This window comes from Anolis carolinensis, unplaced genomic scaffold (assembly GCF_035594765.1).
Source record: "Anolis carolinensis isolate JA03-04 unplaced genomic scaffold, rAnoCar3.1.pri scaffold_14, whole genome shotgun sequence".
In the NCBI taxonomy this organism is placed as follows: domain Eukaryota; kingdom Metazoa; phylum Chordata; class Lepidosauria; order Squamata; family Dactyloidae; genus Anolis; species Anolis carolinensis.
In genome coordinates, this window is record NW_026943825.1 from 15,416,704 (window position 1) to 15,429,695 (window position 12,992).

At 42.5% G+C, this 12,992-nt stretch overlaps 1 protein-coding gene across 2 annotated transcripts in view; it reads right to left on the reverse strand.

Moving 5' to 3' along the window:
• The window catches only part of LOC103282064 (immunoglobulin superfamily DCC subclass member 3), a 53,551-nt gene that overhangs the window by 21,957 nt on the left and 18,602 nt on the right, over positions 1-12,992 (reverse strand). For both annotated transcript variants that reach the window (XM_062965175.1, XM_062965176.1), the window contains exons 4-6: positions 10,103-10,233; positions 7,791-7,928; positions 5,376-5,534 (exon numbers count right to left, since the gene is read on the reverse strand). In XM_062965175.1, the coding sequence (XP_062821245.1) occupies positions 5,376-5,534; positions 7,791-7,928; positions 10,103-10,233 (428 nt within the window). The remainder of the gene's footprint in view (positions 1-5,375; positions 5,535-7,790; positions 7,929-10,102; positions 10,234-12,992) is intronic.

A 12,992-nucleotide genomic window follows, 5' to 3' on the forward strand; every position in this document is an offset into this window, starting at 1 on the left:
TTCCTGTTGTTTTTCGTCAATGCGACTGTCACCTGGGATGGCGACATCAATGATCCAAACCTTTTTCTTTTCCACAACTGTGATGTCTGGTGTGTTGTGTTCCAGAACTTTGTCAGTCTGGATTCGGAAGTCCCACAGTATCTTTGCGTGCTCATTTTCCAAGACTTTTGCAGGTTTGTGATCCCACCAGTTCTTTGCTGCTGGGAGGTGGTACTTGAGGCATAAGTTCCAATGAATCATTTGGGCCACATAGTTGTGCCTCTGTTTGTAGTCTGTCTGTGCGATTTTCTTACAGCAGCTGAGGATGTGATTATTATTATTATTATTATTATTATTATTATTGAGCTGAGTAGGTTGCTACGAGACCGGGCCGGGCTGTGGCGCAGGCTGGTGAGCAGCCGGCTGCAGCCAGCTGCAACAAATCACTCTGAACAAGAGGTCATGAGTTTGAGGCCAGCTCGGAGCCTGCGTTTGTCTTGTCTTTGTTCTATGTTAAGGCACTGAATGTTTGCCTTATATGTGTAATGTGATCTGCTCTGAGTCCCCTTCGGGGTGAGAAGGGCAGAATATAAATACTGTAAATAAAATAAATAAATAAATAGGAGACCAAGTGGGCGGAGCTTAGCCTTCTAACTGGCAGCAATGGGATAAAAACAATTCTTCCTCTCCCTCTAATTAGGACTTCATTTTCCTTTTCTTTTTGTTGTATGAACGTAGAGGCATGGGTGAGGGGTTGTGCTGCCAAGTTTAGTGTTTCTGGGATGTGTCGTTTTGTTGTTTTGTCCGAGGCCGAAATTTCATTACCCTTTTATATATATAGATGAACTTGCAATACTCTTTTAAGTGCAGCAGAGTGCTTCAGAGAAGCTTTAGGTGCTCTTACTGCCTAACATACACTAAGTTTATTACTAAAAGGACACAGAAAACTATGAATACACGTAGAGATAAGGTTGTCCTATTCTTAGCTAATATACAGAATAGAACAATGGTAACAAACGAAATATAATCATTCCAGGCGCATGCGAAATGAACAAATGAAGACTGTTTACGACATCACATCAAACATTATATTCCTGCTTGTATGTTTTTCCACAGTAACAGATAAGTAGATTCAGCCAGAGAGAGGGATCGGAGAGGGATCAGGCCCCGGGGTCCCCGGATCGGGCCCGAAGCCCCCATCGTGGGAGCCGGCCGCGGAGGCAGATGTTGCATTGAAATCCCTGACACTTTGCAGAAAAGGAGGTTTAAGCCGCCGAGACGGGCCGCATCTCATTAGGGCTGGGAAAAGAGCAGCGGAGCCCAAACAAAGGCCCGGGACGGGGATGGCCCCTCGCCTTGTGGAGAAGGGCTTTGTTGTTTCCTCGGCCATGGGATTGAGGCATGGAAATGAGGGTCTGGGAGAGGGGAGGCCCTGGCCCCAAAGCATATGCCCCATTGAGGCCCCTCCGTCCAGCCCAGAAAGGAGCAAGAGCGTGTCCTGCCCATTATCTTCCCAACAGATCGGAATATTTTGCATCCACCGGCGTGCATTGTGTGCAGAATCATTTGTGCCTGATATTATCCGACACCAAATTGGCTTCGATTTCGGACACCTCCGGAGACCCAAAACCTTCAACTTGGGAGTTTGCAAGTTGGCTGGAGAAAACCCATTCACTTCAAATGGACTCAGATGATCCTAGAGTGGGAACAGACTGTACCCTTAGGACCATCTAGTGGATTATTATTATTATTATTATTATTATTATTATTATTATGAGACCTATTCACAGGTTTGTGATCCCACCAGTTCTTTGCTGCTGGGAGGTGGTACTTGAGGCATAAGTTCCAATGAATCATTTGGGCCACATAGTTGTGGCTCTGTTTGTAGTCTGTCTGTGCGATTTTCTTACAGCAGCTGAGGATATGATCAATGGTTTCGTCGGTTTCCTTGCACAGTCTGCATTTTGAGTCATCAGCTGATTTTTTGATCTTGGCCTTATTATTACTATTATTATTATTATTACTACTCATTCACTTTGAACAGACTCATATAATCTTAGAGTTGGAACATACATCCCCGTAGGACCATCCAGTGGAACATTATTATTATTATTATTATTATTATTATTATTATTATTATTATTATTATTAGGAAACCCATTCACTTTGAATATAATCTTAGAGTTGGAATATACATCCCCGTAGGACCATCCAGTGGAACATTATTATTATTATTATTATTATTATTATTATTATTATTATTATTATTATTATTATGAGGAAACCTATTCACTTCGAATGGAGTCATACAATCCTAGAGTTGGATCATACCCTTAGGACCATCCAGTGGAACATTATTATTATTATTATTATTATTATTATTATTATTATTAGGAAACCTATTCCCTTCGAATGGACTCATACAATCCTAGAGTTGGACCATATCCTTAGGACCATCCAGTGGAACATTGTTATTATTTTATTGTGATGTCTGGTGTGTTGTGTTCCAGAACTTTGTCAGTCTGGATTCGGAAGTCCCACAGTATCTTTGCGTGCTCATTTTCCAATACTTTTGCAGGTTTGTGATCCCACCAGTTCTTTACTGCTGGGAGGTGGGACTTGAGGCATAAGTTCCAATGGATCCTTTGGGCCACATAGTTGTGCCTCTGTTTGTAGTCTGTCTGTGCGATTTTCTTACAGCAGCTGAGGATAAGATAAATGGTTTTGTCGATTTCCTTGCAGAGTCTGCATTTTGGGTCATCAGCTGATTTTTCGTTCTTGGCCTGAATTGCCTTTGTCCTGATGTCTTGCTCCTGGGCTGCAAGGATCAGGCCTTCTGTCTCCTTCTTCAGGGTCCCATTCGTGAGCCACAGCCATGTCTTCTCCTTATCAGCTTTTCCTTCAATTTTGTCAAGGAACTTTCCATGCAATGTTTTGTTGTGCCAGCTGCCAGCTCTAGTTTGTAGTGCGAGCTGTCAGCTCTAGTTTGTAGTGTGGTTTTCTTGTACTGGTTTTTTGTCTGCTGTGCTTTGAGGAGTTTCTGATTTTTGACTTCAATCAAAGCAGGTTCTTCACTTTGCTTTCCATCTTCTTCCGGGGCATGTTCTTCTTCTTTGACTGCTTGTTTTACTTGCAAGAGTCCTCTGCCCCCTGATCTTCTAGGCAGATATAGCCGGTCAACATCACTGCGAGGGTGCAGGGAATGATGAATGGTCATGAGTTTTCTTGTTTTTCTGTCCAAATTGTCTACTTCCATTATTATTATTATTATTATTATTATTATTATTATTACATGTACACAACAACATGGCACACATGCACATTAGGGTTGGACTGAATGGCGCTTCCGGGGATTCTATACATCGCGAAGGAATCGGAAGGACTTCGGTATCTGATTTCCGAGCATGGTTCTCTGCTGCCTCCGTAAATAACCCTTCCCCAAATCCAAAGCCACGAAGGGGTCCCAGATGACGACCCAGAGGCCGTTCTTCCTTCCTTCCATCCATCCATCCATCAATCACCCCGCGGTCCTTTGTCCCCGGCACACGAGTCACGGCATCGACCCCCATCTCTTTATCCCCGGCCTGGGATCGATGGCCGCTCCAGGGCCAGGTTCGATCCTGCGCCTCCTCATCAGCCCTCGAGATGGAAAAAAAACGGCCAGGAGGGATTGCAAAGAAAGGGGGGATGCTCTGCCCACTGAAATGGAAACCGATAAGCGGGACGGGGGGATGGTGGCGAAACCCCTCGAGGAGGGGGGACAGGTGCGGGTCGAGGAGGAGGGCACGGAAACGTCCCCAGATCTGCCAGAAAATGAAGACGAGAGAGAGAAAGAGTTGATGGATATGGAGAGCCGAGGTGGTCGAGGGCCAGAGGTCAAAGGCAGGAGGGGAGCCGGCGGGGACGTGGTCCGGAGAGGCCTTTTGCGTTGGAATAACCACTCGTTCTGCCACGAAAGGGAAACGGTTGGCGATGCAATGTGATGTCTTAATATGCAGACGGTATATAAATAACAGTGTTTCTCAACCTGGGGGGTCGGGACCCCCGGGAGGGTCGCGAGGGGGGTTTCAGGTGGTCACCAACGACCGTAAGAAAACACATATTTCTGATGGTCTCTTCCTTTTTGGGATCAGAAGGCGAATCCTCCCACCACCAAACGAAATGCTCTTTGATTGTGGGTGAATGATAACTCTCAGCAACTACAATTCCCAAATGTCAAGGTCTGTTTTCCCCAAAACCCACCAGTGTTCACACTTCGGCATATTGAGTATGGGTGCTAAGTTTGGTCCAGATCCATCTGTTGAAGTGGTCCATGGTCAAGAGGTCCATTATCAAAGTGGTCCCTGGTCAAGTGGTCCCTGGTCAAGTGGTCCCTGCTCTACGTGGTCCATGGTCAAAGTGGTCCCTGGTCAAGATGTTCCTGGTCAAAGTGTTTCCTGGTCAAAGTGGTCCCTGGTCAAAGTGGACCCTGGTCAAAGTGGACCCTGGTCAAAGTGGTCCATGTTCAAGAGGTCCATGTTCAAGAGATCCATGGTCAAGAGGTCCCTGGTCTAAGTGTTTCCTGGTCAAAGTGGTCCATGTTCAAGAGGTCCATGTTCAAGAGGTCCATGTTCAAGAGGTCTATGTTCAAGAGATCCATGGTCAAGAGGTCCCTGGTCAAAGTGGTCCCTGGTCAAAGTGGACCCTGGTCAAGTGGTCCCTGGTCAAAGTGGTCCTGGTCAAGTGCTACCTGGTCAAAGTGGACCCTGGTTAAAGTGGTCCATGTTCAAGAGGTCCATGTTCAAGAGGTCCATGTTCAAAAGGTCCATGTTCAAGAGGTCCATGGTCAAGAGGTCCCTGGTCAAAGTGGTACCTGGTCAAAGTGGACCCTGGTCAAGTGCTACCTGGTCAAAGTGGACCCTGGTTAAAGTGGTCCATGTTCAAGAGGTCCATGTTCAAGAGGTCCATGTTCAAGAGATCCATGGTCAAGAGGTCCCTGGTCTAAGTGTTTCCTGGTCAAAGTGAACCCTGGTCAAGTAGTCCTTGGTCAAAAAAGGTGTGGATCCACTCCTTTATATCTATCAAATTTGGAAGATTTCAGAAAATGGTGCAAACACCCGAAATATGTGTGAACAAGATCCTCGGCTTCAGAATCAGCACTCCAATTGGAGCTCTATATATAACTTTGGACTATAACTGGAGACCCAGGTTCAAATATCCACTCAGCCATTAAGTTCTGCTGGGTGGCTATGAGTAGAACTGGGTGGCTATGAGATCCTCCTGAACTATACCTTGCCAAGAAAACCCGAAAGTTGGATATAACTTGAAGTCACCCAATGACAACAATGTAAATTTCATAGGTTCTAAACAACCAGGACTCCATAGGTCTACCTTCTCTCGCCCAAACCCACTCTCACCTTGGACCATGAGGATGCCCTGTGCGGTACGGCGAACGCGGGTTCCTGGGCGATTGGCAGCGCAGACGTAAACGCCGGCGTGTTTCACCGAGACATCGGAGATCATGAGGTTGCCAGTTCCCAAGACTTGGATGCCCTCGACACCAATGGAACGTCCATCTGCGGGGAGAAGAAGAGTCAGACCACTTCCTCCTTTGTTTTGCTTCCTTCCATCAGAATTCAATTCCTTCCCATTCCATCACACTACCACCATTACCCTGACATCTCAGGACAACTTGCTCTCCTTCCATCACATTCAGATTTCTTCTCCTTCCATCTGAATTCCACTTCTCGTTCCATCACAATACAGCATCTCCTCCTTCCATCACAATATAACTCTCCATTCTTCTATCACAATACAACTCCTACTCCTTCCATCAGAGCACAACTTCCCCTCCTTCCATTTTACTACAACTTCTCCTTCCATCACAATACAGTTTCAAAAATTATAACACAACTCCTACTCCTTCCATCGAAACATATACTCGAATATAAGCCTAGTTTTCCAGCCCTTTTTTTAAGACTGAAAAAGCCCCCCTCGGCTTATACTTGGGTGAGGGTCCCGATTTGCTTATATTTGGGTCAGCTTATACTCGAGAATATATGGTACATTTATTATTTTTCTCTATTATTGTTGCTACTATTACCTTTATTTTACTCTATTTTTATTATTATTAATACATTTATTATTTCACTCTGATCTTGTTATTATTATTATTACATTTATTATTTTACTCTATTTATTACTACATGTATTATTTCCTGTATTTATTATTATTATTATTATTATTATTATTATTATTATTACATTTATTATTTTTATTTATTATTACATTTATTATTTTCCTGTACAGTAGAGTCTCACTTATCCAACATAAACGGGCCAGCAGAACGTTGGATAAGCGAATATGTTGGATAATAAGGAGGGATTAATGAAAAGCCTATTACACATCAAAATAAGTTATGATTTTACAAATTAAGCACTAAAACATAATGTTTAACAACAAATTTGACAGAAAAAAGTAGTTCAATACGCAGTAATGCTATGTAGTAATTACTGTATTTACGAATTTAGCACCAAAATATCACGATGTATTGAAAACATTGACTACAAAAATGTGTTGGATAATCCAGAACGTTGGATAAGCGAGTGTTGGATAAGTGAGACTCTACTGTATTTATTATTACATGTATTATTTTACAGTATTTTTTTAATTATTATTATTACATTTATTGTTTTATTCTATTATTACATGTATTATTTTCCTGTATTATTATTATTATTATTATTATTATTATTATTATTATTATTATTATTATTATTACATGTATTATTTTCCTCTGTTATTATTAAAAGGACACATAAGCACATTTACATTGAAGAAGATGAGAATAAGAATTTGATCAGAGTTGGACAGTCTTATCTTAAATCTGAGCTTGATGTAAATATTCAAAAACATTTAACCTACTGATGCCTCAATTAATGTAATTTTATTGGAATCTGTTTTTTATTTCTGAAATTTACCACCCTCGGCTTATACTGGAGTCAATGTTTTCCCAGTTTTTTTGTGGTAAAATTAGGTGCCTCGGCTTATATTTGGGTCGGCTTATACTCGAGTATATACGGTAATGTAATTTCATTGGTATCTCGGCTTATACTGGAGTAAATGTTTTCCCAGTTTTTGTGTGATAAAATTAGGTGCCTCGGCTTATATTTGGGTCGGCTTACACTCTGTTGGATTATGGTTGTATGTGTATAAAATGTAAATCAAGTGTTTTCTGCTGTTGTGCAAGAGTGTGTGTTTCAGCAACGAAACTGTTAACAGCAGGCTAGTTTTGACTGACAGCCTGCTGTTGACCTATCAGGCATGATTTCCGGCTTTGGAGGTCGGAACTTCCTTCGGACTGAGGAATGTGTTTTCTTATCTCTTCGGACTGAGGAATGTGTTTTCTTATCTCTTCGGACTGAGGAATGTGTTTTCTTATCTCTGTGTGAGTTGAGCATGTGCTTGCCGAGGCAAGAGGCTGAAGAGAAATGCCAGCTCAGAGCGATGGCTTTTGCTGTGCTTTGTAAATATGTATTATAGATACTGAATAAATGTTTGGACTTCAGACTATGGATGTGTGGCTTGCATCCAATTCATTAGGGTGCTGGAGAAGATAATAATAATAATAATAATAATAATAATAATAATAATAATAATAATAATACTTTATTTATATACCGGATGGGACTCAGGGCGGTTTACAGTCATAAAAGCAAACACAAACATTACAGATCTTTCCTCAGCATCCATTCTTCTTGCTGCTGTCACAATCCAACTTCTCCTCGGTTTCAATGAACCCTCTCCACCCGTTAAACTCCATTCCACTCACCAAGACGACTCCAGGACACAATCGGCCGAGGATTGCCGGTGGCGATGCACTCCAGGATGGCGGTCTGGTGCACATTGATGGTCAAGTTCTGCGGGCCTGACAGAATGACCGGCTCCTTGTAGAGTTTTGGGGCAGAGACTGGGGAGAAGGGAGAAGAAAACAAAAGCTTGGGCCAAGATTCGGGCAGGATTCGGCAAACTGGACATGTCGCGAAATTTTCAGAATTCTGCATTGTGCACAATTACAAAAATGTACACCATATCACAGGTATAGGCAAACTTGGGCCCTCCAGGTGTTTTGGACTTCGACTCGCACAATTCCTAACAGCCAGTAGGCTGTTAGGAATTGTGCGAGTCGAAGTCCAAAACACCTGGAGGGCCCAAATTTGCCCATTGCCTATATATCGGTGCATCAACACGACCGACATCCTGTGCCAAGAAAGGGGCAGGATTCTGTGCATGGAATGAAACTTGCAGAATTTATTCTCTGCTACCGATCATGTGACCTTGGCCCACCCTGGCGTTTAGGTATCTTAATTCTGTCCGAACGTTGGCTCTTCAGATTTATCTGGAGGTCATCCCTCTTTGCAGTCTAGAAAAAGCTTTTTGTAATGCGAGCTGAGCAGATCCAGTCACACTCCTGATATCAGGGTACAGCGCAATAGCCATGTTTAATAATAATAATAATAATAATAATAATAATAATAATAATAATAATAATAATATTATAACATCTAAGAAATCTCGCAAAATTTCATATCTGATGTACATGGATGACCTGAAGCTATGTGGGAAAACGGAAACTGAAATCCAGTCTCTGACTAACACTGTCCAAATTTTTAGCACTGATATCAGCATGGAGTTTGGTTTGGATAAATGTTCGACAGTGGCATTGAAGAAGGGAAAAATCATTGAAAGTGAGGGCATAAATATGCCCAATGGCCAAACAATAAAGTGTCACCAGCCAGAGACCTATAAATATCTGGGCATATTACAGCTGGACATAAAGCATGAACATGTGAAGACTGTGGTCAGTAAAGAATACACACAAAGGGTCAGAAAAATTCTCAAAAGCAAGCTCAATGGAGGCAACACCATCAAGGCCATAAACACCTGGGCCATACCTGTTGTAAGATATACTGCTGGCATCATAAACTGGACACAGATGGAACTGGACAATTTGGACAGAAAAACAAGAAAACTCATGACCATTCATCATTCACTGCACCCTCACAGTGATGTTGACCGGCTATATCTGCCTAGAAGATCAGGGGGCAGAGGACTCTTACAAGTCAAACAAGCAGTCAAAGAAGAAGAACATGCCCTGGCAGAAGATGGAAAGCAAAGTGAAGAACCTGCTTTGATTGAAGTCAAAAAAAAGAAACTCCTCAAAGCACAGCAGACAAAAAACCAGTACAAGAAAACCGCACTACAAACTAGAGCTGACCAAAAAAATCAGTACAAGAAAACCCCACTACAAACTAGAGCTGACAACTGGCACAACAAAACATTGCATGGAAAGTTCCTTGACAAAATTGAAGGAAAAGCTGACAAGGAGAAGACCTGGCTCTGGCTCACGAATGGGACCCTGAAGAAGGAGACAGAAGGCTTGATCCTTGCAGCCCAGGAGCAAGACATCAGGACAAAGGCAATCAAGGCCAAGATCGAAAAATCAGCTGATGACCCAAAATGCAGACTGTGCAAGGAAACCGACGAAACCATGGATCATATCCTCAGCTGCTGTAAGAAAATCGCACAGACAGACTACAAACAGAGGCACAACTATGTGGCCCAAAGTATTCATTGGAACTTATGCCTCAAGTACCACCTCCCAGCAGCAAAGAACTGGTGGGATCACAAACCTGCAAAAGTATTGGAAAATGAGCACGCAAAAATACTGTGGGACTTGCGAATCCAGACTGACAAAGTTCTGGAACACAACACACCAGACATCACAGTTGTGGAAAAGAAAAAGGTTTGGATCATTGATGTCGCCATCCCAGGTGAAAAACAACAGGAAAAACTCAGCCGCTATCAGGACCTCAAGATTGAACTTCAAAGACTCTGGCAGAAACCAGCGCAGGTGGTCCCGGTGGTGATGGGCACACTGGGTGCCGTGCCAAAAGATCTCAGCCAGCATTTGGAAACAATAGACATTGACAAAATTACGATCTGCTTACCCCGACCAGGCTTCGAACTGGACACCTTTCGGTTGGTAGACCTTATGACTGCCCATGCATTTCCACATCCTTATTTCTATTTTGGCAAATTAGTAATACCGTCCCATGTTCCTGGGTCTCCCAAAATGCTCACCGCTGATGCTCAACACAGCCTCTTGGCTGTAGCGGGTGTTGGCGATGTTGCTGGCCACGCAGCGGTAGGTCCCCACGTCGGAACGGCGGACCCCCGTGATTTGCAGGATGCCGGTGGGGAGCAAAGTGAACCTGGTAGAAAATGACAAAGTGAGAGAGAAAGGAGCAGAATGAGGGCACAATCCAGCATCATCCCGGATTTTTGCAAAGTTATGAGGGCTGAATGAAAAGTAATGCCTCCACCTTCGTTACTTGGTTATTTGGATGGGAATATTTTAATAAATCAAATGCAGAAATAACCATTAGAAAGTGCTCTTTAACTACAACTATTCACTTTTCCACATAATCACTGGACAATTGGATACATTTCTGCCAACGATGAACAAGTTTTCTGAAGCCGTCATGGAAGAAGTCGACACTCTGTTTCCTCAACCAGCGTCTCACAGTTCTCTCAACATCTGATAGCCAAGCAAAGCAATAATGTGACCCACATGTTCTTCTGAAATGCCGATTATGCTCGAAATTTCTCTCTGAGTGATACAACGATCGTCCTGAATCAATCTGTCAACCTTTTGCATGTGAAACTCGGTGGATGCTGTCACAGGACGTCCAACTCTGTCTGTCACGCATTCAGATGTTCCCACCTCAACATCTTGAAACTTACTCGTCCAACAACGCACAGGACTCACATCAATACCATCACCACAAACAGCTTGCATTGTCTGATGAATTTCCTTTGGGGCAACACCTTCTGCTGTCAAGGATTCAATGATTGCACGTTGCTTAAGTCGCATTGACCGACTGTCTGCGCAGGGTTCCGTACTTTGCACTTTAACAACACAACCGTTCAATGCTAAGGCTTCCCGCCAAATAGAACTGTAGAGGAGAGTGTAATGAAGTACGAATTTTGGTATACAGATGTTATGTTTAATTGTGTGGTTATGTTTTAAAAGGGTAAGTATTACAGTTATTGCATCTCAGCACTCAGAGGCTGGTTGCCATGGAGAAGTAGGCGGAGCCAACTGCCGTTTAGTTGAAGAAGTGCAGAGTTTAAAAAAGAAGGTCAGTCTGTGCTCTGATGAGGCACAGGGAAGATTGATTCCAGGTTGATGGGATCAAGGAGACTCAATTGTTCATTTTGAGTCGGTTTAAAATAAGTTTGGTGACTTATTTAATGTAGTCTGTGTCCTGGAAAGGCACATAGAATCTGTGATAGTATATCACAGGGGTGACTGCGGTTTAAAAGTAGAAGAGGAAGAAGTTTTAACTACGTTAAGTAAAAGAAGTGATACTTTAGAGAGTTTGATTCATCTCTCTAGTATTGTAACTTCTAAGTGAGAAACAACATCGTAACCACTAAGCTCTGTGCCTGAATAAACTTGTTATTGTTCTTCCAACATCGAAGCCTCTGTCGCATATATTCTAAACCAAGTTACGCTACCATCTAAAGTGAATAAGAAGAAGAAAGAAAAGAAGTAAAAGGTCTCCTCCCTGAGTCTTTGGTGGTTGCATCTTTCCAAATTGGTGGCAGTCGTTCATAGTCTTTTACCCAGCTTGCCAGGAGGGATAATAGAGCCTCCCTATTATCCAACAGTTTCAGTTATCCAACATTCGGCCTATGTTGGATAACCGGAACTCTACTGTAACATCAAATTCTTGGCATCCTTCTATAGCAATGATGGGCAACCTTTTGTGCTTGGTGTCAAAATTCACCAAAAACCCTAGCATGACTTGGGTGGTGTGTCACTTTGAGAAAAAACCATAATTTCGCAATATGTATAGTTGAAATAACAAAAAAATATAGTTGTAATATAAAACTGTATTCAATAAATCAAAAACTATTTACTACCATTATTTCCATGTACAACGATCTATGGTACTTCTTGCAGTTTCCACGCTGATTTCTCTTTATTCTAGTTTCAATGTAGTCAATGAATAATGAATAATATAATAATATAATAGTAATAATATGTGGAGCCTCCAGTGGCCTAGAGGATAAAAGCCTCGTGCCTTGAAGGTTGGGTTGCTGACCTGAAGGCTGCCAGGTTCAAATCTCACCCGGGGAGAGCGCGGATGAGCTTCCTCTATCAGCTCCAGCTCCATGTGGGGACATGAGAGAAGCCTCCCACAAGGATGGTAAAAACATCAAAACATCTGGGCAACGTCCCCTGGGCAACGTCCTTGCAGACGGCCAATTCTCTTACTCCAGAAACAACTCCGGTTGCTACTGACATGAAAAAAATAGTAATAATATGATAATATACTACAATAATAATAGAATTATAAGCTGTGCCCTGCCACGCGTTGCTGTGGCGAAGTATGGTGAGACTCTACTGTATATTTATAATCTTATATTATCTGCTTAGAACTGGATTATATGAGGCCTCTTCTTCACAGCTGTATAAAATGCACACTGAAGTGGATTATATGGCAGTGTGGAGTCAGGATAATCCAGTTCAAAGCAGATAATATAAGATTCTAAATGGGTTATATAGCTGTGTGGAAGGGCCTTGAGTCTACACTGCCATATAATCCAGTGCAAATTAGATAATCTGTGGAAGAGGCCTAAGTGAAGCCTAACTCTGCCTGTCCCCTGGGCTGAGTAGGTTGCTAGGAGACCAAGTGGGAAGAGCGTAGCCTTCTAACTGGCAGCAATTGGATAAAAACAATTATTCCTCTCCCTCTAATTAGAACTTTATTTTTCTTTTCTTTTTGTTGTATCAACCTAGAGGCGTGGATGATGGGTTGTGTTGTCAAATTTCGAGGTTGGGGTTTCGAGGTTAGTTTAGTTTTGTCTGTGGGTCACCGTGATGCCATCACTCATTTATATATATAAGATATAGAGTGCATAATTCCCATGGAGTAAACAACAAAACCACTGGACCAAATCA